General features: G+C 49.3%; 1 protein-coding gene across 1 annotated transcript in view; it reads right to left on the bottom strand.

Annotated features, from left to right (window-relative positions):
• LOC115873471 (adhesion G protein-coupled receptor A3-like) overlaps positions 1-26,468 on the bottom strand; it is a gene marked incomplete at its 5' end in the record, with an annotated part of 33,902 nt that extends 7,434 nt beyond the window's left edge. The window contains 5 exons of the mRNA XM_030888629.2: positions 7,083-7,206; positions 8,639-8,763; positions 14,557-14,765; positions 14,894-15,107; positions 26,265-26,468. Of these exons, the coding sequence (XP_030744489.1) occupies positions 7,083-7,206; positions 8,639-8,763; positions 14,557-14,765; positions 14,894-15,107; positions 26,265-26,468 (876 nt within the window). The remainder of the gene's footprint in view (positions 1-7,082; positions 7,207-8,638; positions 8,764-14,556; positions 14,766-14,893; positions 15,108-26,264) is intronic.
• Between the last annotated feature and the right edge of the window lie 897 nt (positions 26,469-27,365).

Raw genomic sequence — 27,365 nt, 5'->3', positions numbered from 1 at the left:
AAACAGGTAAGTTAAAAATATCTTCAAACCCTAGAAGGAGGGCAAGGTGGAGAACCTTCCCGGCTTTGATCTAAAGGAGAAACTTGATCTTCCGGGTCGGACGTGTTTTCTATGGCACTTCTGATGTCCCATGATGGGCTCCCCTTTGGCAGATACTGATGCTGATTTCCACGGATGGACTCATGGGAGTCTGGTATCTTCTGGTAATAAAGCTACTGAACCCTAATGACCACACACACCAGGAAACCCAGGAAAAATGGAGGGCTTCTGCCCCAGCCCAGATGGCGCTCCTCCGTCTTAGGCTCACAGTCCACATCCATCAACCCACCCAGGCTCACGGTGGGATGTGTTTGCAAACAAGTTGAAGATACATTTGGAAATTCTGTAAACAGTCTGGAAATAAGTCATCTTGTGCCTAGAGTCTACAAATGGTCAAGTAACTGCAGGTTCTCGTTTAAGAAAGGTCAACTCGCCTCAGGGACACCGGTTCTCACAACTGTAATGTGGGTCTAAAATAATTACCTGGAAATGGGCCGCTTTATGTAAATAAACACACCATACACACACATGCACACAATAACCACTGCCGTCAAGTTGACTGTAACTCATAGCCACCCTATGAAATAACGAGGAAGTGCTCACACATCCACAACTACCGAACTAAATACGCTCACAGAGTTGAGACCAGGCATTGAAACAGTTCTCTCATAACCACTAATCAACCTGAGACGGCCGGCATGCAAAAGCCACCTTTAGGATGAGTGGAATACAAGACTGATGTATATGATCAACAGATGATAAATACTGATGACTATGCGGAAATGAAAAAAACATCAAGTCTCCATTACCGAATGCATACTATTACAGACGAGAATTATCTGGTGCCAAAAACTGGCACTGGGCAGGTTTTTTTGTGATTCCATTTTCCCCGTCTTGTGTCGCTATTCAGTCAGTACTGTTCATCTTGAGCTACTGACAAGGAGACTGGGCCTAAGTGAGGTTGGCCCATCCGCTGGATGTTTACACAGGCGGTGGTAGGGCTATGATTCGAAATCACATCCAACTGTTTCCAATGCCCTCACCCTTTCTCCAGCACACTGTGGAGAGGGAAGGAGGGGGGTGGGGGGCGAATCCCACCCAGTAGCCCTGGTGATGATTTGGGCAAATGCTTTCAGTTCTCCCAAGCTCTGTTTCAGTTACTGGTAAAGCACATGCCTAAGAAGTGCTTCGTGGGGTGAACGTGACAATTAAGACAACACGTTTGCAGAAAGTTGCGAGTGAGAAACGCTTACCAGGCATGGATCAGAGTCTTTGCCGATGTCTCCCACGTGCGACAGCAGCAATCCTCTCAGTAACAGCTCTAAAAGGACACCTGAGGAGTGAGCAGCACTCCACACCGTTGAACAGATGGACGCATGGAGCGTCAGAGCTACAGGTAACCTAAATTAGAGCCGGCCGAGCACCTCCACCAAATAGCCAAATCGAGGGCCATCCAACAATTAACTGGCGGCACATTGTGGGGCAGGACCAGAATCTCTTCCAACCTTGAGTCAGTGGCCTTTCGCCCTTATCACTCTGCTTCTCCGTTCTCCTTCAGGGCCTGGGGGAGTTAGGTGCCACAACACAGGGAAGGTTCCGCTGGAAGGCACTGAGGAACCAGAGGGGCAGGTGCCTGGGAGCCCATCATGAGGAGGGCGGGAGGGGGAACGACATGAGACCTGGGTCACACTCTTCTCATAACAGGAGACCTCTCACCGTGAAGGTGAAGGAAAGATGGGCAGAACTACACGGATGCTGCTGTTGCTTGCTGCCATCAACATTTGACTCCAAGACCGGTGTGCTGGAGAACGTCCCCATGGGGTTTCCTACACTAGAACTCTTAGCAGAGAGATCGCTAGGGTGAATCTTGTGCAGAGCTGCTGAGTGGGTTCAAACTGCCAACCTTCTGATGGGCAGTAGAGAGCTTTGCATCATCAGGGCGCCTTGCTCTACTGGTGTGGTCATTAGGGGCTCTCAGGTGGGTTCCAACTCATAGCAGCCGAGTATGCCAGAGTGAAACGCTGCCCGGGCCCGGGCCATCCTCTCCACTATCAGTTTGAGCCCACTGTTGCATCCACTGTGACCACCCGTGTCCTGGACAGCCTCTTCCTCGTTACCAATCATGCTGTCTTTCCCAGGGACTGGCCTCTGCTGATGACATGTCCACAGGACAGGCAGGAAACCATGCCTCACCATCGTCAGTCCTAAGGAGCACTGTGGTTGGGCCTCTCCCAGCACACTGCTTATGATCCCGGCAGCCCAGGTGACACTTCCTCTTCTTCAGCACATCGTATTTCAAAGGCGTGGGTTTTGCTTCAGGCTTCCTTACTTGTTGTCCAACTCTCATGCACATGAGGAAACTGAAAATATGCTAGGTTGTATATTTCCTTTTTAAAAAAATCATTTTATGAGGGGCTCTTACAGCTCTTATCACAATCCACACGTGCATCCACTGTGTCGAGCACATTTGTACATATGTCAGTGTCATTATGTGCAAAATATTTTCTTTCTACTTGAGCCCTTGGTATCAGCTCAATAACCCCCCTCCTTCATGAACCCTTAAGAATTTATAAATTATTATTTTCATATCTCACACTGACTGGTCTCCCTTCACCCACTTTTCTCTTGCTCGTCCCCTGGGGTGCGGTGGGGAGGGTTATAAATTGATCATTGTCATCAGTCCCCTGCCCCCATTCCCTCCCTCTCCCCCTTTCACCTACCCTTTTGGTCCTGAGGGGTTTATCTGTCCTGGATTCCCTGTGTTGCGAGCTCTTATCTGTACCCGTGTACTTGCTCTGGTCTATCCGGATTTGTAAGGTAGAATTGGGGTCATGATAATGGGAAGGAGGAAGCATTAAAAAACTAGAGGAAAGTTGTATGTTTCATCAGTGCTATACTGCTCCCTGACTGGCTCATCTCTTCCTTGTGACCCTCCTGTAAGGGGATGTCCAATTGTCTACAGATGGGCTTTGGGTCTCCACTCCGCCCTGCCCCTCGTTCGCATCAACATGATTGTTTAGGGTACCTGATCCCATCCACACCTCATGATCACACAGACTGGTGTGTTTCTTCCATGTGGGCGTTGTTCCTTCTCAGCTAGATGGCCACTTACTTAGCTTCAAGCCTTTAAGATCCCAGATGCTATATCTTTTGATAGCCAGGCACCAACAGCTTCCTTCACCACAGTTGCTTATGCACCCATTTGTCTTCAACAATCATGTCGGGAAGATGAGCATCACAGAATTCCAGGTTACTAGAACAAAGTGTTCTTGTGTTGAAGGAGTACTTGAGTAGAGGCCCAATGTCCGTCTGATACCTTAATACTTAATATAAATATGTGTATATAGATATATTTCCCTATCATTATATAAAAATATATTTACATGTGTGCCTGTATGTATATACCTATATAAATGCCCTTTGCCTCCTAGTTCTTTCCTCTATTTCCTTTTACTTTCTTTTTGTCCCACTATCATGTTTGCCTTCATTCGGCTTTCATTAATTCCTCTTGGCTAATTGCACTTGATCAAGCCCCACCAGACATCCTAAGCCCACACCCTCCTGGCCATCGATTTAGATCACTTGTTGTTCCCTTGTCCCTGGGTTTATTGGCCCCTTCCTTTCCCCTGCCCCGCCCCCTCTTCTGTGTCTCCATAGAACCACCAGTCTATTGTTCTCTCTTCAGGATTGTTTATCCTGCCTATCTTATGTAAATCGACATGCAGAAACAATAACAAAAACAAAACGACAAAAAAGAAAAGCCTATAAATAAAGAGTTCCAGGTCTGTCTGTTGACCTGATGAGAGTTTTGCAGTTGAGACTGATGATGTACCACACCCTATCCCTGAAGTCCATTTTTGGGATTTCTCAGGGACTTCACCGTTTTGCTCCCCTTGCTGCTCTGTTGCACACCCTTCGTGTTTCACCCAGGTGTGGCGGGGTCAGATCGGGCACAATTCCCGCACTGTCTCCAGTGTTGTCCCCTGTATATGCTGGATATTTCAAGGAGCCTTGGTGATGCAGCAGTTCCATGTTGGGCTGCGATCAGCATGGTGGGCAGTTTGAAACCAGCAGCAGCTCTGAGGGAGGAAGACTGGGCTTTCTACTCCTGTAAACAGTTACAGTCTCAGAAACCCACAGAGGTCACTATGAATCAACTCTGGATCGATGGCATTGAGTTCTGAGAGAGTGTATTTTTGATATATATGCAGACGCGTCGAAAAATTAGCACGAAAAATCCCTGCTATCTTTCAAGTCCATATTTCCCAGATATTTCTGAACCCCCCTCATAGATTCTGATCAGTGTGTATTTTCAGTATGTGTCAGTGTGCTATTTTGATCCATGTGCACTTGCAAGTCTGCATATAAAAACGGGTGAGCATGTTGGTTCCACAGTTTGCTATAGATGAAGCACTGAGGTGGCATGACGCATCAGACAGGGTGTTCTCAGCGACACAGCATCGCAACCCGCCACCTCACCCATTAGCGCCATTAGTGTCTGTCGGGAACCCGGCATGCTACCACCCTCTCCTCTCAGCTCCTGCAGTAAGAATGACAGCAGCCACGAAAAACCAGTCCTGCCAGACCCAGAACTACAAGAGTGATGTTAGGGAAACAGCTACAGACTTGTTTTCAATCCCCTTTCGTGTATTTTTTGCTAAAGGCCAGTCTCTCTTTCTAGAGGCCCTCTTTTGAGGCCCTCTTTTTAGACATATGGAGATTGTTTTGAGTCCATTGCTGCAGCCTCTGTGTCCATCCACCTCGTCCAGGACCTTCCTCTTCTTTGCTGCTCCTCTACTTTGCCAAGCACGGTGCCCTTCCCCAGAGATGGTCTCTCCTGACACCATGTCCAAAGTGCATGATTCGCAGTCTCACCTTCCTGCTTAAAAAGGGCATTCCGGTGGGACCTCTTCTAAGAAAGCTTTGTTTGTTCCTTTGACAGTCCATGACACTCTCTCTTCAGCAGGATCACAATGAAATGCATTGATTATTCGTCAGTCTTCCTTATCCAATGACTACCTTTCAGGAGGCAACTGATTATACCAGGTCTTGGGTCAGGCACACCTTAGCCCTCAAAGTAACATCCTTGCTTTTCAATACTTTAAAGAGGGTTTAGACAGCAGACTGACCGAATGTGATACCACGGACGATCTCTTGATTGTTGCTTCCAGGAGCCCCGATTGTGGATCCCAGCAAGACAAAACCCTGACAACTTCCACCTTTCTCCATGTAGCAGGGGGTCACCTCGTGGGTCCAGCTGTGCGGATTTTGGTCTGGTTTCCATCAAGTTGTAAGGATCCTGATGTTATCCTTGATCTTCATCAGCAAGTGCATCAAGCCCTCCTCCATTGCAGCAAGCACGGTACAGCAAGTGCCTATCACAGGTTGTAACATGCTCTCTACCTTCTAACCCTGATGCGGCCTTCATCATATAACCCAGCGTCCTGTCTTCATGGCTTCTTTAACACATCATTTCACCTGTAAGTCAATTATTTTTCACAGGCACCTTCGATTTTTTTTCTAACAGTTGCTGAGTTAGTTAATTGTGCCAGCCTGGCCAATAATCACATGTGGTGCTGGTTGAAAGGCGGAGGGATAAATGGGTGGTGAAGCCTCGCCTTTCTAGTTCTCGGGTCTCTTGTTTTGTGATGGTTGCATCGGGTGCAGCTGCCTTAGCAGTTCCCTGCTTCAGCTTGCAAGATTGACTTCCTACAAGACATCCCCAAGGAGAAGCCGCATGGATCTATCCCGATGCAGCCCTGGGTGCTGGAGCAGCTGTGTGGAGACCCGTGCCAGTGCTGAGATGCTTACACGTTCACTGACTCAGCTTTCCTCCTGCAGTCGGCATCATTGCCTCTGTTTTGTGAGGTGAAGGACTTTGTGGACTGGTGTTGGGTTAATGGGTTAATGTTGGACTTGTGGGCTTGGACAGCAATGGGTTGGGGTGTTTTCGTGATGCATATTTTCTTTGCATAAAACTCTCTCTTATCTATGAGTTGCTGTGCATTTGTTTCTCCAAAGTACCTAGACTATTACAATTGCATTTCTGAACACCAGCAGAAAACGCACTTCTGCAGGTTAAAACTCATGGCTCCACTTTACTATAATTTTGAATAACATCTTTAATCGCTTATTTGAGCTTTTTTTCCCCCCTTTTTTGGAGCGGGTGAAGTATGAGCAATCACATGATCTAACAACCAAGTCTGTTATCTCCAGCACACAGCTGAGAGACATGGAGACTCACTCCATGAGTCAATTCCAAGTCGTTACAAAACCCTTGCTGCCATCTATCTGGTCAGCACCAACTCCCAGCAGCCCTGCAGCACCGCGGCCCACGGGAGCGAGAAGAACAGCCCCCGGGCTCCCGAGACTGACCCTTCCCTAGAGTAGGTGGCTTCCTCTTTCTCCCTCACAATAGATGGTGGTTTCCAACTGCTGACCTTGCGGCTACCCATGGGCACCTACACGCTGAACCCACTGCGATTCTGGCGATTCCGACGCATTGCGACCCGATGGGCCAGAGTAGGTTTTGGAAACTGGAGCTCTTTATGGGCGTAGAAAGTCAAGTCTTCCCCGAATTGAATGGCTGGTGGGTCTGGTCTGCTGACCAGTGTGTAACCAGTCGGCCACCGGGGGTCTTATAACGGAGACCCAGGAAGGGTAAATCAATTGACCGAAAAGCCAGTCAGAGGTTTTAGTGGCCAGGCTATCCGTTTCACTTTCATGAGTAAAAGAGAAACACAAAACCTTAGCACAGCAGTTCTTAACCTGTGGGTCCTGACCCCTGTGGGGGTCGAATGACCTTTCACAGGGGTTGCCCAATTTGTAACAGTCGCAAAATTACAGTTTATGAAGTACCAACGAAAATAATTTTATGTTTGGGGGTCACCACAACATGAGGAACTGTATTAAAGGGTCGTGGCATTAGGAAGGTGGAGACCCACTGCCTTAGAGAAGAGTCTTCCTTTGAGAGGTCATGGGACACAGGAAATTACACTCCTCATAAAGGCCTATTTTCCTGTCTCTATGGCTCACTGACTTACCGCTTGGCAGACGCTGGCGTTTCTGGTTTGAGTGATGCCTCCCACAAAGACCACGCAGGTCAGGAAAAGATGAAAACACAAGTTCACAAGCATGTGCCAGCTCTTCAGACTGATTCTAATCAAGCTGGGGCGAGGGGGGAGAAAAATACATTCAGCACGTGCAGCACGGTACTGGCGATGTTCATCTCCAAGTCAGTCATTTCAGCCTCATGAAAGGCCACATTGAAATCATTCCTACTTTGTCTTTATCATGTAGAGCATCCAAAACCCAAACCAAGGGCTCCTTATGTATATGCCTACATGGATTACCATATATATATATATCTTGCACTCACACAGGACCTGAGAAATCACTTGATTCGATACAGATTTTACAATATTTAACTTTACATAATAAGAGGAAAATTATTGCTAGGATGACACACAAAAAAAATCATTGTCATTAAGTCAATGCTGACTCAACGCAGCCCTACAGGGCAGAAGAAGTGCCCCTGTGAGTTTCCAGGCTTCCTGGCGTAGAGAGCCCCATCCTTCTCCTGCAGAGCTGCGGGTAGTTTTGAACTGCCGATCTTGCCGAAGGCAGCCCAACTCATAACCACTAGGCTACCAGGACTCTGGCACGCACTAAAACTAAACAAATCCTCAGTCATGCAACACATGGGTTTTGGTTAGCAGCCAGGTCTTGTGATGGCTGAATGGTACTCGGCTTCCTAGGGAATTCTGCTCAGGAGGATGGCCAAACCCCAAACAAGACACACTGCTGCGAGTCGATTCCAAATCATAGCAACCCTATAGAGGGTTTCTGAGACTGCATTTTTATGGATGCAGACAGACTCTCTTCCGTGGAACAGCTGGTGGGTTTGAACCAATAAGCTGGGAGTCAGCAGCCCAGCACCTAACCCTCATTGCCACCAGGGCTCCCTTGACACACTCTGGCAAAGCAGTGTAAGTGCGCAATACATTTCCTTCCGGCCTTTCATAATGAAATGTTCCCTTTTCTCCTCTTCTTTCTTTTAAAGAAAAACCTCTTTTTGTTTCTTAACTAAATGTCAAGAAATGTTCTGTCCAGCCGAAAGCCATTCCAGAAAAGCCATCTGTAACGTGCAAACCTGCTTAGCCAATTCTTTACTTTCCCCATTTCCTCACACACGGCACAAGTTTCGGCAACTTTAACTCCAGTTCACAAAGATCGCATCCCTCCCTGAATTACCACAAGCATTCTAAGAAATGCCACCTATAAAATAAAAACTACGACAGCAGGCAAGAAGCCCTAAGAATAACTGTATAGTCCGAGACTGAAACATAAGGGAGCCCGGGGGCGGGGGGCGTTGTGGATTACAAATTGAAGTGCCAACAACAGGGTCCGCAGTTCAAACCCACCAACTGCTCCTTGTGGAAAGATGAGGCTGTCTGCTCGCAGAACTAATCACACCCTCGGATGCCCTGCAGCCGGGAACAAAGGCGGCACCTGTGCACTCTAAGCCACAATCCTCCTTCTGGGGCAGAGCACAGTACCATGGGATGGCGTTTTCTGCCTCTCGCGGGAGGTGCCTTACCTGCGATGATAGATGTAACTGACGATGATGACCAGGAGGCACAGCAGAAGGAAGACGGCGGCCGTATAGACAACGGGGTGCAGGAGGCCGGCTGCCGGTGTGTAGAGCTCAGATCCCGACAAGTCCTGAGAGGGACAGAGAGAGCGTCATTCCCACCGCACTGCCCTGCACCCCCACAACTCGCATGGTCTTGAGGGACTGAAACACCCAGACCGCCTACACTGTGCCATTCTGCCCGAGGGGAGCGGCCTCCTGCCATTCTATGCAGACGGTACGTCTTCCTCGTGTCCACTGCGTGGTCCACACGTGACTATTGGTTTCACAGACCTCGCCTCATGAGGATTGGGGGGGAGGGGGCAGGCTTTAGAAGGTGCAGCGCAGACCCCAACCATGTGCGCATCCTTTCATGTCCCCTTCCTCTCCGCACGGTCACTGGCTCGAGGCAGACCAGACCGCAGGACCCCGCGGGAGCTGGAGTGGAGGCGTGGCTCCCACCAGCCCTCGCTCATGCGTCACACAGCGGTGGCTTGTGTGCTTCTCTCTCTGCCAGCCACTGCGATTCCAAAGTGCCAGCAGGCTCATGCCTGGGGGGGCAGGTTTCCCGTGGGGCTATCAGAGAGTAGGAAGAAAGGCCTGGTGATCTGCTTCTGAAGACCATCCCTCACACAGCACTCTTCCTCTGCTGGGTTTGAGAATCCACTGCAGTGGGCACTCGGCTCACTGGTTGCATAGGGCGCAGCTGTTACTGGGGGGCTCCGGGGTCCTCACATTGGGCTGAGCCCAAACAAATAGAAGAGGAAGATCCAAACGGCAATCAGCACACCTCATCTTTCCAGGGCCAGACAGGAAAGGTTTAGACTTTGAAAACCAAATGGCACAATGAGGCTGTTCCGTTGGCACTTAAGGGTCCTGGTGGCACCAGGCATGAAGTGGTTTCATGTGTGAAAAGCCCCCATCGGGGTGACAGCCAAGAAAACCTCACGGGGCACGGTGTGCTTCCCTGTGACTCAGAGGACCTGCGCGTGGAAAACCTCACCACCCAACCGCTGGGACGTCTTTAGGAAGGAGCCGTGTCAGGAACAGCAAGAACAAAGAGGAGCGAAGAACCACTCCGCCGGGTTTCCTTTCCAACAGCTGGTTTTCTGGAAGGAGATTGCCAGGGCTTGCTTCTGAGGCACCTCTGGAGGCCTGGGCCCTCTGGACGGTTCTTCCTCGAGTGACCAGGAGAGTGAGCTGTCGGTGCCACTCAGGGGTGCCATTGAAAACAAAGCAGTGGCAGATCATACACTGGGCAACGGACTTGAAAAGACATCGTACCAAATGGGCCACCAAATACTTGGCGTCATTAGCCATCCGAGAGATGCGCGTCAAAGCCCTGAAGGATGGCGTAGGATGAACGTGACGACGATGACAAAATAAAACAGAACATAACGGAGACGGGCGCTGCTGTGGGACTCGGGGGTCCTGATCCACCATGGGTGGAAATGCAGCACAGCACCAAACCACACCAAACTCACCGCCATCGAGGCAACACTGACTGACGGAGACCCCGTGTGGGTTTCCAAGACTGGTGATGGGAGCAGAAAGTCACAAGCCTTGTGGAAAACAGGGTGACAGTGTCTCAAAGCACTGGAAATACATCAACCCCAGGACCAAGCAGTTCCCCAGCACAGAATGTACCCCGAGACTTGGAAGCAGAAAATGAGACAGGCAGGCATGTACCAACATTGCCTGCAGCAGGATCCACAAGATCCCAGCCGCCCTCACGGACTGGATGGAGAAAGGAAGTGTGGCTTGTACCTCTGTACGGTGCCGCTCAGCCGCGAGAGGAAAGAAGTGTGGACGCGTGCTCCAGTGCGGATGGACCTGGAAGACATGATGCTGGGCCAAGTCAATCCCTGCGTTCGCCAGTGCGGATGGACGTGGAAGACATGATGCTGGGCCAAGTCAATCCCTGCGTTCGCCAAAGGACAGAGGCTGTATGGCCTCACTTAAGTCTCACGCAGGGAAGAAAAGGCAAATGTATGGAGGGCAGTCTTAACTGGCGATTCTGGGGAGGGCAGGGAAGGGAGGGGGGTTAAGGAAGGGGGCGTTAAAGTGATGGAACACTGGCATGGATGGTGGGATTCCACAGCTGATTATTGTAAGTGTTGCCATAAGTTAGACACCTATAAAAATCTGATTTGGCAAAAACACAGAGACCAGCTGCTGAGGCAAACGTCTCCTGTGATTTGGGGTCCCTGGTTTGGAGGATTAGGGTCACAGTGTTATGGGACAGCTTTCTTCTATTCTACTTCCTAGGTCACTGTTTAGATCCTGGGCCATACATGCTTGCGAGCAGCCATCCAAGGTCTAACAACTGATCTCCAGTGGCCTGGGACAACGGGGAAGGAGGATCGGCCACAGGAGAAGGACCTACACTGTGGCCGTCTCCATGAACAAGGGTCTCCTCTGTCATGGAACCAAAACAACTGGGTGGTGCCCAGCTGGACAATAACCATGATTACTGACCTGTTGGGCCAAAGACTGCATAGAAGACTCCCGATCAAGAGGGAAGGAAATAAAGAACAGAATTTCAAATCCTCACATACTCCAAATGTCCTGGGGCCAAGAGGATTGGATGGATCCCTAAAAGCAGTTGCTGCAGGGGAGAACCATGAGGCCATCGGCTCCCAGGAAGATCGGATGTCTCAGAAACCCTAAGAGATTGTTCTCATCCTTCCTGCGGGGTCACTAGGAGTGAATTAGTTCACCCTTCAAATTAATTTTTTAAATGCAAATGGAGAAGACTGGCACTTTGAAACACCCATTGCACTTAAAGCGTCCATCCTGCAGATAGTCTAGAAAATGTACAAGATCCTACGGTCTAAGCTCAGGACGGAAAGCAGCAAAACAGAAGCATGGAACACAAGGAAGGAGGACATATGATGTTCAGATGTGAAGAAGGAAGCAGCGCTGATCCACTGCTGTGGGACGATGTCGGGCAGGGAATCCAGCAGCGAGGGGAAGACCCGGGTTCTGAAGCCAGACTAAACGCAAACCCCGATCCCAACACTTGCTGGTTTGGCAGCGTGGGTGGGGCGCTTGTCGACGGAGGCCCTTGGCTGCAGTATGTGTACTTTCTGAAGGGGTTCGGAGCCAAGGGCTTGTGAGAAGCGCCTGACACTGTGTGTGTGCTGGACGGACGTAGGATGGAGTCTCTCTGGCAGATGGGAAAAAAGGAGAAGAAACATTCTTTTTGTTTCTGTAAACATTCAAAGAATAAAAACCTGTGTCTTTAAAAAGCTGCAAGACACGGATCCTGGAAGTTTCCCCACTGCCGTTGAGTGGACGCTGACTCATGGTGGGTGACCCTGCTGAGGGTCCCAGGAGAGCTGTGCTCTGGAGGTCTTTCAGTGGCTGACCCTTCGAGAGTGGACTGCCAGGTCTTTCTCTCAAGATGCTCTGGGCAGACTCGAACCTCCAGCTTTTGGGATAGCAGCTGACCTTGGTCATCATTTGCACTGCGTAGGGAGGCCGAGGAACGCACAAGAGTGGGTCCTGGCTTCGTGGAGAAGGGCCGGGATGGACAGGAGGGGAACGTCCCGGCGTCACTGTATGAAAGATGCATGTGTGAAGAGTAATTTGCTTTCACTAAGTGTACTGGGTCATGCTATAAACCGCGAGCTCAGCCATTCGAGGCTCCCACCTGGACCTCAGGAGAGAAGGCTTCTGCTCCCCTAAAGGTTTGGAGCCTCAGAATCCATAGGGCAGTTCCACCCTGCCCGGCAGGGTCAGCGTGAGTCAGAATGGGCTCGACGGCCAGGAGCAGGACACTGGCGCCTCTAAACACCCTGCCCTCGGGGCTTGCTTCTCCTCCCACTCCGAGGAAACGTCTTCCGGGTAACTTTGTTCTCTCGTTCTCTCTCAGACATCTGGACGCAGCTGGAAACAGCAGGATTTACAGTGATCCAACGTACGAAATGTATTCCAGAGTGACAGACAAAAATCCCTTCTCTCCGTTCTCATACACATGGGGACTGTCTGCCGAATCAAGACCTGAGTCGCGCGGCACAAAACCATAGGCTACGGCGTGTTCGTGAAAAACGGGGCCTTCCTGATGACCCAGAAGAGTCTGGGGCAAGAAAAAGACACAGACTTCTGTCTTTCAAGGTATTTCTTCTCTCTTAGACATACCTTTAATGGCGTAAGAGTAGGTGTGATTGTATGAACTCTGACCTTACCCTGAGAATAAACGCCAAACCCACTGTCATCTAATGGATTCTGACTCGTGGAGAGCGGGCTTTCGAAGGCTGTCTATCTGTACCGGAGCCAACAGCCTCGTCGTTCGCCCAAGGCAAATCAAACTCAATACCATTGGTAGCGTTTCCAGAGATACTTTCACTTCCAAACCAAACTCACTAGCTGATAGCGACCCTACAGGACGGGGGAGAACTGGCCACTGGTACTTTCACGGAGTAAACTCTATCCATCCAGTACTTGCGTTAACTTGATTACCACTTGACTGGAACTGTCCACCAGCCCAGGTACATTACACTTTGTCGCCTCTAGGTGGCGCAATTATATTTAAGAAAAGCAAAGAGGATGTACTTTGAAGACAGAAAAAAAAATCTGAGCACTGTATCTTAGCTTTAAAGCATTGAGAATTGCATTCAAAATAAGAGTGAGATTAAAAGTACGAGAGATAAAAGAATAGCTTATTCCTTCCAAAAAGGGATGCCACGAATTTAAATCATTTAGAAGAACAGCTAGGAATTTAAAAACGAGATGCTTCCGACGGGCATGCATTAAACAAAGAGCAGACGTTTTGCGGCATGGAGGTGGGGAAGGGCCGAGCCATGTCCCAGCGGAGCAGCTTCCAAAACGCTCTTCTGCGCATTCTGCGTTTCGGCGAGTTTACCGGGCTTTCTCTAAGTCATCGGCTGGTAGCACTCTGGGCATGTTGCAAGGATGCTCTTGCTCCTCCCTTCCTGGTGGTGGATGATTTTGCATTACAAGCTAGAGGAGAAATCCGTTTCAGCCTCCGGGAAAGACAGTGCACACGGCCTCGCCAGTGGATTGGGGCTGTCGGGGCGGAGCTGTGCCCTGGGTGGGTTTTGGAAGCAGGTGGCCAGGCCTTTCCTCAGAGGCACTCTGGGCAGACAAACATCCCGAGCAAGCATGTGAATGGGGTACCTGCCCCAGCGGCTTCCCAGGCAGCACACCTGCACCTCAAAGGGGGAGGGGACGAAGAACCATCCAGTATGTATGTGACGGAAGCAGACAGACCACTCCTGTTTGTGAAAAATGGTCCCTTGCTCCCTGCCGGGGACTCAATACTGACTCAGCGCTAGCCCACAAGACAGGGCGGGACTGCCCCTGAGGGCTCCTGAGACTAGCTCTTTACAGGAGTGAAACCCTCCTCTCTCCCGCTTGGAGCGGCTGCTGGCTTCCAACTGCTGATCCTGCAGTTAGCCACCAATCGAGGAGCCCAAGACACACCAGGGCTCCTTCCAGAAGCATCTAAATGTACGACCTGCAGAGGGAAAAGGCACTAGAGATGGCAAAATAACCACATCTTTATGATCCACTACCTCTCTACTGGCAAATCAGTCAGTCGTCCGGGCTCGAGAGAGCTGGACTTCGTGGACCCCCAGATCACTCCAAGTTTAAAACACCACAGCCCTCTGGGGCCTGACTCACAAAGCACCCATCTTACTCCATCCTATGCATGCACTCATTCCACTTGGTAGCAAACGCCGTTTGCCTTTTAAGTCAGAACGCTGGCAAAGAGTGCCCCATAACTTAAAAGGGGCAATTTACGCTCCTCTTCTTTAAAGTCTTCATTTGAGCTTCGTCACTCATGGGAAGATCATGCAATCAAGGGGTCAGGGGTGGGCTCACGCAGAGTTTATGCATCCGGCGCAGCGCGGCCGTACCATTAAAACCGCATAGTTGCCCAGGGAGGAGCACTGGATGGCGGTGACGTTCTCGTCCGCGTGGAGGATGCGGCACCCATCGGACTTCCAGCCGCCCTGCCCATTGAGCAACTCGAAGTCCCACTGGGCCGCGACGGCGTCTGCTCCGTGTGCGAGGCGGCGCAGGGTGACGTTCACGGGGACCTGCTGGGCGTCGGCACTGGCACCATCTGGAGGGAGGAGAGAAAGAATTATATCAGAAGCAAGCGAACCTCAAGCCAGACACTCCCGGGTCCTCTGGACAGACAGACAGAACGACAGCGGCCAGCCTCTGTTTGGACAAGCGCCACAGACGCACCTAGTTTGGCGAGGACCACGGGGGTGCCCACGGTCCGGCGCTTGCCGTCGTCGGCCAGGTGCGTGGAGTTGCCCGTGGCCGGGAAGAGCTTGCCGTTGCGGAAGGCGAGGAGCTGGAGCTTGTACAGGGAGTCCTCGGCCGCCCGGGCTTCTCTCTTTGGCTTCGGTGAGAAAAGCGAGGGGGGCAGCTGGATGGAAGCCTCCACAACCGTGTTCTGGGAAAGACCGTGGAACGAGAAGAGGGTGAGGCTCGGACGGAGGGGCGGAGAGGGTGCCACAGGCATAGCCTCTAATGAATCATCCGAGCATCTAGAAGCATGCGAATTTCACTCTCTGTCAAAAGGCAGAATTAAACCATGACAACCGTTCATCCATTTTGTGGACGCTGCCGAGCAAGCATACAAAGCCTCAAGGCTGTCCAGTGGATGCCAACCCTTCAGGACAGGGTAGAACTGCCTCTGTGGGTATCCGGGACCCCCACTCTTTAGGGGAGTAGAGAGCCTTGTCTTTCTCGGGCAGAGCAACAGGTGGTCTCAACTCGCTGGCCTGGAGGGCAGCTGCCCAAGAACACCCACCCTGCCGAGGACACCTTGTCACTGGAAAGAAGTATGAAACAAAGGTAAATGCCAACTACACTTCGGAGGGTTAGGGAAAGGTTTCAGATGGTAAAGTTCATTTCCCACCCTCTCACCCCACGACCCCCTAGCATGCACTGCTGAAGCAGGTGGCCTTCAACAGATTGGGGATCTTAGCGAACGTTCTACAAGTCATGTTTGCAGCGACAGACAGTATATGGTAGGTGGGCACAAGTGCGGCCCATCGCCAACACAGCATCGTTAAAATATGCCTACGGAACGCCGGGGAGATGGATGGCAATCCCAAACACAAGAGCAACGAAAGGAAGGAAAGGTAAGAACGTGGCAGACGTCTAGTGTCAACGCAGTCTCATTTTAACAAAGGTTTCCTAAGGTGAAGAAACACACAAAGCAGGGGCGATGTCAATGTTTCCTATGGAAATCGAACTGAAAATGCTGGGCAGCAAGTCATGGCTGGGCAACAGATGTTGTTTCCGATTTATCAGGAACTTTTGTTATGAATTAGCCAACAACACACACACACACACACACACACACAGAGTCAAATCAGGAACTATCTAGAACCTTAGTTCTCAACCTTCCTGATGCCACGACCCTTTAATTCATTTCATGTTGTGGTGACCCCAACCATAAAATTATATTCATTGCTCCATCACTCTAATTTTGCTTCTGTTATGAATCGTTATGTAAATATATGATATGCAGGATGTTTTCATTTGTTACAAATTGAACATAATTAGAGCATAGTGATGAATCACAAAAACAATAAGTAATTGTATACTGCGAAATATTTATTCCTAATTACAAATACATGAAATTTTGTCTTGCAGCATGGTGTAGCATGGGCAATAGTCTTCACAAGGGGACTCTTTGGTGGGCGTGTCTGCATGGGGGCAGACCCGCCTGGAAGTGGACAGAGGAACGGCGTCTCGGTTCCTAAGATATATCGGAAATATGTGTTTTCTGACGGTCTTAGGCGACCCCTATGAAAGGGTCGTTCAACCCCCAAAGGGGTCTGGACCCCCAGGTTGAGAATTGCTGATCTAGAAAATCCTCTTTCTATCTGTCCATCCCTTTAATCCTCCAGCCTCTCCTCTCCAACCAGTCCAAAGGAATTTCGTGTAGGGGAAATTTTTTTAATCATATTATTCCAGTTGACATAACAGCTTAGACCTCGAATATAGAGAGAATACAAAGCCAAACTTCCTACCACTCAATGGATTCTGACCACAGGGTCCCAAGAGGACAGAGTAGAACTGACCCTTTGGGTTTCTGAGACTGGAAATCTTTCTGAGAGTAGAAATCACCAGTTTCTTTCTGATGAGCGGCTGAAGGATTTGAACCGTTAACCCTTAAAAGCACCAGCCTGCATTTTGCATCAGTGCATGTAGCTGTGTGAGCCTGAAGAAAGACTTGGGGACTACTGCCGGGCTTAGGGACTCATGGGCTTGAGTGAAACTGGGCTGGGATGTTTTCACGATGTGCAATTCCTTCTTGATATAAAGCTCTTTCTTAAGTATATGTGAGGGTCACTCATTTGTTTCTCTAGTCAACCCAGCCTCACACACAGGGCTTCCTAACGCCCAGAATCCCTCCCTCGGCGGTGAGTCGGCCGAGCACGGCAGTGCGTTTGGTCTGTGGTTTTATCGGCCACACCCCAGGAGAGAGATGTGGCAGGCTGCTTCCATAAAGATCTGCAGCCTTGGAAACCTCTGGAGGCAGCTCCCTGTCCTTTACGTTGGTGTGCTCAGAGGTGCATAGTGTTCACAGTGAGTCTGCTTTAGTTTGGGGGTTCGGGCCACTGCTTTTAGTGTTTGTTAGTGGCTCCCTCTTGTGGACAACTCCAGGCATAGCATACATCACTCCACACCTACAGCCTCTCCGACTCAAGGGGAGCTCTTTTTAGAAGGCAGACGACCTCTTCCATCTCATTCATGTTTTAGTTTTAGACTCTTTGTGTTATGAGTTCCTAGTACTTTCAATGGCTGGAAAGAGCTCAATGTTTATGAAATTAATTGAAGTTAGTACGGGACCCTTATTAAAATCAAACATGGCATTCCATCCCACCATTTAAGCACATGTTTGTTTAACTTCAGAATGTTTTTTTTATTGCCAGATCTTAGAACAACGCAGGGCACAGTAACTACCCCCAAATATCTGTTGATTGAGTGAAAGTATTTTGGAAGACAGAGCATGTGCAGTCTGATTATTACTTCATAGGGGAAGGCACCAACAGGTCAGCAGAAACATTTTCTCCTCTGAAAACACACGTCGATTTCTATTCTCCCTGACAAAGGCAGGCATGTGCTTATCCAGCAAATGCCTTTAAATTGCATGGATGTCTCTTCAGTTTCTAATAAGACGGCCAAGAAGGAAAATCTGGAGGAGACAAGTTAAAAGTTCCACAGCTTGATAAAGTCTGGCGAAATAGACCTTTTAAAACATCCCCTTACAGGAGGGCCATGGGGAGAAGACGGGGCCAGTAAGGATGTAGTGTAGCACAGATGAAACATACAGCTTTCCTCTGGTTCTTTAATGCTTCCCCACCCCCCCACCCCCCGAGCCTGTCTCCCCCCTCCCCATCATGACCCTAATTCTACCTTATAAATCTGGCTAGACCAGAGTATGTACACTGGTACAGATAAGAGCTGGAAACACAGATAAACCCCTCAGAACCAATATTGAGAGTAGCCATACCAGAAGGGAAAGGGGAAAGTGAGGGGAGAAAGGGGGAACCCATCACAAATGACCTACCTACAACCCCCTCCCAGGGGGATGGACAACAGACAATGGGGTGGGGGGAGACATCAGACAGTGCAAGACATGAAAAAATAATAATACTTTGTAAACTATCAAGGGTTCATGAGGGAGGAAGAGGGAGGGAGGGGGGGAAATGAGGAGCTGATACCAAGGGGCTCAAGTAGAAAGAAAATGCTTTGAAAACGATGATGGCAACATATGTACAAATGTGCTTGAGACAATGGATGGATGGATGGATGGATTGTGATCAGAGTTGTACAAGCCCCCAATACAATGATTTTTTTTTAAAGTTTTGTTTAGTAAAGAGCTATACAATCCACAAGATAATTCTGTCGTGGGCACCAAGCTCTCTGGAGAAGGAGACAGCACAGTTGTCAGGGACCGAGGCGGGGCCGGGAGCTCATGGCAGAGGAGCCAGCAGTCTTTGGCAAAGGCGTCTGTGGGCGGGCCTCAGTGCATCACTCCGGGACATGGAAGAGGGCATTGCTAATGACAGAGTAAGAACGGCTTTTGAAATGTCAGCCTAATATTTTTTAAAAGACAGCAAAAAAAATTTAAATATGTAATACAAATGCTAGCAGGGCAGGCACGCAATGATTGCACACCACGAAACACAGCCAGTGCAGGAGCATGGCTGTATTGTGAGGGCTGAATGCTACACACCAGAGGTGCCATCACTTACTGAGGCTTCCGAAATAGGCTTTAAAATTATTTCCCAACAAAGGACAGCCTAAAACCACAACCCAAAGTCTGCCGTCGAGGCAAGGCTGGCACACAGCAACCCTGTAAGACCGAGTGGCACTGCCCCTGGAAATGGCTGCGCTTGTGCTGGTAGTCCAGCACACTATGCCACCGGGCTCCACAATCAAGAACAGTGCTAACCAAAGATGATGGCTGGGGGGGGGTCGGCCCAAGGACACCAGGGAAGGCCATCTTCAGTAATATCTGTGACATAGATATTTTTAAAGCTGTACAAGACACAGGAGGCTCCAAAAAGTTTGCAGGAAAATTCCATTATACTTTGATTTCCATGATTGCCACCCACTTTTGGGAGTCCCTTCATGAAATGAATGAAAAGAAAGGGTGACGATTCTGTGTAGAGAAATTGGGACATCAAATTTAATTTTTGAAAAATCATTTTATTGGGGGCTCGCACAATTCTTATCACCATCCATCCATCCATCCATCGTGTCAAGCACATTTGTACATTTGTTGCCATCATCATTCTCAAAACATTTGCCTTCTACTTGAGCCCTTAATATCAGCTACTCATTTTCCCCCTCCCTCCCAAATTTAATTTTTTAATCACCAAGGAACAAATTATTTGTTACATTTGTGTCATGAGGGTATACCTTTGGCCCCTGGGCTTGAAGGTAATGAACATAACGTTTATGGTTTTCTCTGTGTACTTATTTTTAAAAATACATAGTACAGCAATTAAAATAGATGTAAGAGATTTATGAAAAACATCTCTTAAAATCTTTTGAGAAACATATCATTCTGGTTTCTTTTTTCTTTCTTTTTTTTAACTAATAGAAGGCCATAGCCTACGAGTTGAAGCACATGGAGTCTGAAAGAAGAATCCCAGGCCTGACTCAGCTTCACCAGCCTGTGGGGCTGTTCACACTGCATGGCACCGTTTCCCCTCTCTGGCCTGCAGAAGTAGCACACAGCTATTGCTTTCCCTAAGGACCCTGCTCAGCTGCAGAGGGAAAGCTTAGAAGTTCAGACCCAGCCAGCAGCCCCAAGGTTCAAACTCTCTGAGGCAGTTCCACTCCTGCCACAAGGGGGCGCTAGGAACCAAACACCAAGTCCATGGCACCCACCAACCAAGTCTTTCTCGTCAATGGCGGAGAGGCTCAAGGAGAATCACAACCGTGAGAAGTCCAGGACGATAAGTGGGGTTTTGATGATGATGATGATGATGATGCTGCTGCTGCTGATGATGATGATGACTATTATTACCATCCCGGCGTGGAAAACCATTATTGCTGGGAGAGGCGATAAGCTGACTTCCTAACGATCGGGTACAATGCCATCATGCTTTGGTCTAGACAACTCCAAGTGAGCGCTGATTTTAATACGCTCAATGTATACCAAGTATGAACACACAGGAAGCGAATGTTACCATGGGCTCTTCTTACTTCATCCGCCAATTCCTACCTCAAAAAGAAAACCTCGTCTTTCAATGCACAAAATCCAAGATAGAGAAACCCCTCAGAAACAGTAAAGGGAGTCATCATGCCCTGAGGGTTTGGGAAAGTTGGGGGTGGGGGGGTAGATGGGAAGGGGGAACTGATAGCAAAGATGACTTTATAACATCACTCCAGGGGAAGGAACATCAGTTTTAGGTGAATGGATACATTGGGAGGTCTAAGTTATGGCAAAAACACTGTAATTATGATACTATATTGAGGGGCTGGTATGGTGGAGGTAGGCGGGGATAAAGGGGAGCTGATATCAAGGACTTTAAGAAGAGAATGTACTGAAAATGGTGATGGCAGCAATTGTACAACTGTGCTTGATCTAATGGATCTGTGGATTGTAATTATGTATGTCAGAGCTCCTAATAAAATATTTTATAAAAAACTAATAAAAATATGACTAGAAGTGGAAAAAAAACCCTCACTGCCATGGCGTCGATACTGACTCACAGTGACGCCACAGGACAGGGTAGAACTGCCCCTGCGCGATTCTGAGCCTGCACCTGTCTCAGTCATAAGGATTAAATCAGAAAGACAATGGTGAGCAGCCTAGAGGACACTAATGCAGAGACATGCACCATGGAAGGCTAACCTGTGGTGCACTCAGTCTCCCTCCACTGTGTAATTAAATAAAGTAAGATTTTCAAAAAATGTAATGGTGCAATATAGCCTATACATTCTAACATGAAAATCTGAATGTTTCAGGGGCTCCCCAGATTTAAAACAAGAAGAAACTGAAGCACCCATATTTTCTTCTGTACCTCTGCAATTCAATTTTAAGATGGAGATGTTATGATGATAGAGCCCAATTATTTTTCGGAATGTAATTAGTTATTAACTGCATACCCTTTCCCCACCCCCACCCCCATTTTCTCACTGCTGGAAATTAACAAATTATGTGTGCCTGGAGAATTCATTGTTGAACTGACTTTCTCTGCTAATGAAGGTTGGCTGTTAATTTTATTCAATGATATTGATGGGTTGTTTACTCAGCGGAGGGTGCTGGGTGCAGCCTGAAGATACACGATGCATAAAGCCATGGTCCTGGCCCCCCAAAAGCCCCACACTCATGAAGGACACACAAACCACCTCTCCAAAGGGCAGTAAAAGTAGGTACTAACGCGGGATGCTCGCACCGTGCCAGGCACTGCCCTAACTCTCTATACAACTCCGACTCTACAGCCACTCAATCACCCTTTGGTGACTCCTGCCTCACAGACAGAGGACCTTCAGAGAGGGGAAGGGAGGGGTTGGGGGTTGCACCGCTGAGGAGTGGAGGTGCAGAGCAAAAACCTGCCTGGATGCAGGAACCACACTGGCGAACTAAGCCCTATGGGAGGCACAACTCACCCACACAGTCACCCAGTCCATTGTGACTCACAGCGACTCTATAAAACAGGCTAGACCTGGCCCTGGGGGTTCTAAATCTTTAGGGAAGCAGACAGCCTCACCTTTCTCCCTTAGCGAGACTGGTGGGTTCGAACTGCTGACCTTGCAGTTGGCAGCCCACTAAGCCACCAGGTCCCCTGGGAGTGGGGGGTGGGCTGTAATTAGTTTTGACTCAGGAAATGAAAAGTGCCTTCAAAGGGGAGCCTCACACAGAGATTAACAGGATTTCAGCAGGCAGGGATGAGACTGGGGTGGGGGGGTGGGGGAGTGGAGAGCAGATGAGAAAGAAGGCGGCTTGAGGAGGCCTAACAACAGGCAGAGAATTGAAAAGACTTGCCAGCTGGCCTCGGCCCAAGATGTCTGGCATGCGGAGACCGTGGGACATGTGCAGAAGAGTTGATTTTGAAAGCCCGTGTCTACTACATTTTAAGAAACCAGTTCTTTCTGGCTCTCTGACAGCTACACTCAAAACACTCTCTACTTTCCACAAAGCCCTTTGGTTCTTCATGGGAAACAAATACCACTTTGTTATGCAAATGCCTAGGAGTGAAAGGAAAGTACCCTGTTCAGTAGGTTATGCTAGGGCTGTGTTCAGTCAGAAGCCAGGGAAGTGCAGCTCCTTCCACAGGCCTGCAGACTGGGGCTCAGCGCCCAGCGTTGAATCCATCCGGGACTCCACACTCTCACCGCCTTCATGGAATGTGCAGTCCAGAACAGGAGCGCATGCAACCACCACGGCTGGCTTTCGCTTTCGCTTTCTCTCTCTCTCTCTCTCTCTCTCTCTCTCTCTCCAGGCGAGACAAGAGGGCATGGTGGCAGGTGAGGAGACCTGGAGGAGTGGGTTTCCAGGAGAGCATTAGCTAGTGTCTGGCCAGGTAGTTGGAGAGGAACCAAGTCAACTGTTACAGGCCCTGCTGGGTGTGGGAAGAAGACAGGAGAAGCAGCCAGGTGATGAGGCTACCGGGGTGTCAGCTTTGTGTGAACAGGTAAATGACAAGGCCAATCTCCATTCTGGATAGATCTCAGGGTAAGAGAATATTGAACCACCTGAAATGGCACCAAACCCATCCCTAGGGAGGAGACAGCTTCATCTTTCGTTCAAGGAGTGGGTGGGTGGACTTGAACTGCTGACCCTGTAGTTAGGGTTAGTAACCCAATGCCAAACGCATAGTACCATCTAGGCCCCTTTGAAATGGCATGGGTGCTGGGGCTACCCATCAAAGCAGCCTCTGCAAAGGGGAAGGCTCCCAGCAGCCCTAAGGTGCTGCCAAGTATCAATCCTTGACTGGAGAGAGGTAGGAAGATGTGGCCCTATCCCAGCATAAAGGCAAGGAGGGCCAGGGATGAAGGGGTGAAGGGCTTGGGCAACAGAGACATTTGCTAACTAGGAAGGAGGTATTTCAACATCTGTGGCAGCATAACATGTCAAGTGATGGACAGCCCTAGATAGGCAATTGAAACACTGCCCAGAGAGCACTAGCCCCAGCTGCAAAGGACTGTGATCCACAAGGTGTTCACTGGCGGGTGTTTAGAAATTGACTGCCAGGCCTTTTCTCCTTTGTTCATTGTGGGGACGCTGCTAAAACCCGTTCGGCATCCTAGCAACAGGCACACCTGGACTGATAGAGGAGACGGGGCTGCACAGGAGCTGCTGCCCTGGCTGGGAATCGAGCCTACTCTCCCACTGCACCCCCTCTGCCGCATTCCGCAGTATCTGAGGTCTGTGACTTAAGGAATCGCCTAGCGACACGGAGAGCTGGGAGGTGACAAATGGTTCAGCAAGAGATGCTGAGAGTCCAAACTGGGATGTGGAGACAGTGGGAAGAGTCGGAGAGTGAAGACCAAGAAGCAAATGGAACAGGCCCCCTTCCTGCTAACCCACATCTGCCCTTTTTACAGGTCTCACTTCATATGCCGCCATAGCTTCGGGTATCATTAACCAGCAGGCATTTAGGTTGTCTAACTATTGTTTTCAAGGGAGTTTTTTAAAAAGCACAGCAGGAAGAGTAAACATTGTCCCCAGAATCAAAACTGGAATGCAGCAGCCCCCTGAGAGACGGCTATCACCCATGGTGTTTTGCTCTGCCGACGAAGGGAGGGATTGTTGTCACTCTCTTTGGGCCCGTCTCACAAGTGTGAGCAATCGGGTCTGATATACTGGCTCTCCGGCTACAGGGTGCTGTGTTTCACAGCGATGGACCGATAGGAACCTGACAGATCTGAGAGAATCCATTTAAAGTTTGCTACTTTCTACAGGTAAGAAACTTTCCTTGCCTGGAGGGGGTAGATGGTGAAGTTGATGAAAGGTGGGGGTGTCATCATTTTTAATCCCTATCTGCCCGAACCGATCATCTAGGACAGAGAGGTTCATCCATCTGAAGCAGCCCTCAGACACACACCTGTCTCTCTCAAAGGCGCGTGCGCACGCAAGCACTTCTATGCCTTCTACGGTGAAATTATTTTTACAGAAGACACAATAAGAAGAGCTGAGTTGGTCTACAACCCTGAGAGCAGGGCCATCAAAGTCTTCCATCACAGCCACAAGAAACAGAATCATCTTGCCCACTGCCGGCTGATGATATGGTATTAAAACCGGCCCGTGTGACATTTTCACCCAGAGCAGCCCACCTGGGACAGTGGGCGACTGGACTATTTCAACAGTTTACATATCGGCTCTCTGCATGGCAATCACAGTGTAAAAGAGGGGAAATGCATCCGTTCCTTCGGTCTTCTGTTCTTTTAGTCTGGATTCAGCACCCTCAGAATACGCAGGCCACCTCGCGCGGGTGGGATCCACGATAACACATTAAAAGTAACAGTAATAATAATAAATCACCACCACTGAGTCAATTCCTAGCAGTCCTGCATAACGCAGTAGCACTGCCACTCTTGGTTCCCAAGACGCTAAACCTTTACAGGAACAGCCAGCCAGCCTCCTTTTGCTCTGCCGAGCAGCTGGTGGGTTTGAACTGCTGACTTCATGGTTAGCAGCATGTAACCCACCATGCGAGCAGAGCTCTCCATGGTAAAGCACAGAGCTATTATTAAAATGATGCAAACTACTGATTTACTTAAGGGGCAAGGCCAGAAACACAGAAGGGACTGGGTGATTGAAAACCACAAGGAACACACATACACTGCCCACCCTGTGCTACATGGGGAAATGGCAGTTGCTTTAGGACAGGGTGGCAAACGTCCGGCCCTCGTACCAAATAAGGTTAGCAAAATCATCATGATCAGCTCATGTCACATGCCCCAGCAGAGAGGGGCCGTCCCAGCCATTGCACTAGGAGTGAGTTAACTAAATGACTGGCCAGTGTGGCCCTACGACGATGTTATAAATTACCGAATGGTCTTAGGCAGTAAAAAGGACCCTCACCCGTGTTGCTCCAATATCATTAAATAAGCACTTCCAAACCCCTAACTTGGGGTGGAAAAAAAGTTTATTTTCTTTTAGTAATTGTAATAAAGCATCTTTTAATAAGATGTGTGCATTTGTATATCTTTACCATCGTGTCTATGGAGTCCTGGTGGGGTGGTGGTTAAGTATATGGCTGCTAACTGTAAGGTCAGTGCTTCAAAACTACCAACTGCACCTTGGGACAACGATAGGGCTTTCTACTCCCGTAAAGAGTTAGTTCTCGTGAAACCCACAGGGACAGTTCGACTGGGTCTCTGTGAGTGGGCAGGGAGGAGGGAGAGCAGGAAGTCTTGGTGCACACACAGCGTGTCCGATTACAAAGCCTGATTCTGAGCACGAGCCCAGCCAGGCACCGTGCCCAGAGGCCCTCGGGATGGCGGAGCCGTCAGTCACGTTGTCCCTCCTCCCCAGATCAGAAGCAAAGAAAACCACCTCACAGGTCAGAGAACACAGGGAGCTGCGCAACGTTCGGGGAACAATTCCATGGCCTTTTCATTTCCATTTTTCTATGAAATTCTTAAAGAATAACCAAACCGCCCCCCATCCCCATCTCTTCCAGCAAGCAACAACACAATCATTTTGCTGCTCTCACAAAAGGGGATCGTTACAGTTGCTTTTGTTGATTAAAACACACCTTCCTTGGTATTGCACTAATTCTGACTTGCTGAGACCCTGTACCTGCCCTTGTGCCAGGGTTCCTAAGGCTGTTACTCTTTAAGGATGCACAGAGCCTCATCTTTCTTCCCCAGAGTAGCTGGTGGGTCCGAACTGCTGACCTTGTGGTCACCTATGCCATCTATGATGCCACTAGGGCGTCTTTTTCTTTCTTTCTTAATAAACGTATTAAAAGTAGGTGCTCCCTGGCCCAAATAATTTTTTTTTAATAAAGCAAACACAATAAACCCAATCTTTCCAGGAGGCTGCTTTGTGGGCGGGGCCGACCACCCTATGTGCTCCATCCTAACTGCAAAGGCTCAAAGGTGAGGGGGAAAGACGGCAAACCTTCAGCGCCAGGCTGGAGAAGGTGTTCGAGACGTTGCACTTGAAGCTCAGCTGCTTATCCAGGCTCCCGTCCGGATCCCGGCGGCCGTAGTCCGAGAGGCCCGTGCGGTCAGGGGTCCCCACCTTCTGGAAGACGGAGCAGGTCATCCCGGTGAAGCCCGCGGCCTTGATGGCGTACGCCTCCAGTGCGATACTGGGTGAAGACTTCAAAAGTCAATCAGACAGAAGTTACGAGAGATGGACAGCGGGAGGAAAGCGTTCTCCACCGGCTCTGCCCTCACAGAGCCCCGCAGTGGCACATGGAAGACAGCCCCCAGTTTCGGGCTGAATGGAAATGCTCGGTGGGTCAGTAAGGGCAAATACAGCCTAAACTGAGCAGGATGCTCACTCACAGAGGGAGGAGCGCAGATATGGAGAGAGTGTGGAAGGAAACACCACAAGGTACCCCCAAACCAGCTGACAGGAAGTCACAAGTTAACAGTGGGGCGTTTAATTTTAAAAAAAAAAAAGGGCAGAGAAATCAGTGGGCTGATATTATCTTACTGAAGGTGGAAACGAAAGGTTAGTATGCATTTAAAAAACAAAAACAATAAAGACTGGATTCTGATTCATGACAATCTAATAGGGCCAAGTAGAACCATCTGTGGGTTTCCCAAGGCTGTGAATCTTTGTGGGAGCAGACGGCCCATCTTTCTCCCATGCAGTGGTAGGTGGGAAGCACCCCCACACTCTGCTGGCAGTAGAGTGCTGAACGACTTTAACACCGGGGCTCTTTACAGTGCAAACCTTAACCATAGCCTGCTTCCAGGGAGTGAATTCACACTCACTGGGATCCTACAAGGCCCATAAATCTCGATGGGAGTAGACAGCCTCATCTTTTCCCCCCAGAGCATCTGATAGGCTCAAACTGCTGACCTTGAGGTTAGCAGCCACACTGTCAACCCAGGACGCCTATATGGCTCCTTGAAGTTAGGGTTATGGGAAAATCCACTTTACAGTCACTTCATGCTAAATGCATGTTCTCCTCCAGCAGGGAGATTAGGTTAAGGATCTGTAGTAAGTTTTGTTGCAAAAAAAAAAAAAACCAACGTGACACAGACT

This window comes from Echinops telfairi, unplaced genomic scaffold (assembly GCF_000313985.2).
Source record: "Echinops telfairi isolate 266 unplaced genomic scaffold, ASM31398v2 ScPeMD7_7468;HRSCAF=8506_1, whole genome shotgun sequence".
NCBI lineage: Eukaryota > Metazoa > Chordata > Mammalia > Afrosoricida > Tenrecidae > Echinops > Echinops telfairi.
Note: the sequence above shows the minus strand (reverse complement) of the source record. Positions and strands in the feature narration are given on the sequence as shown.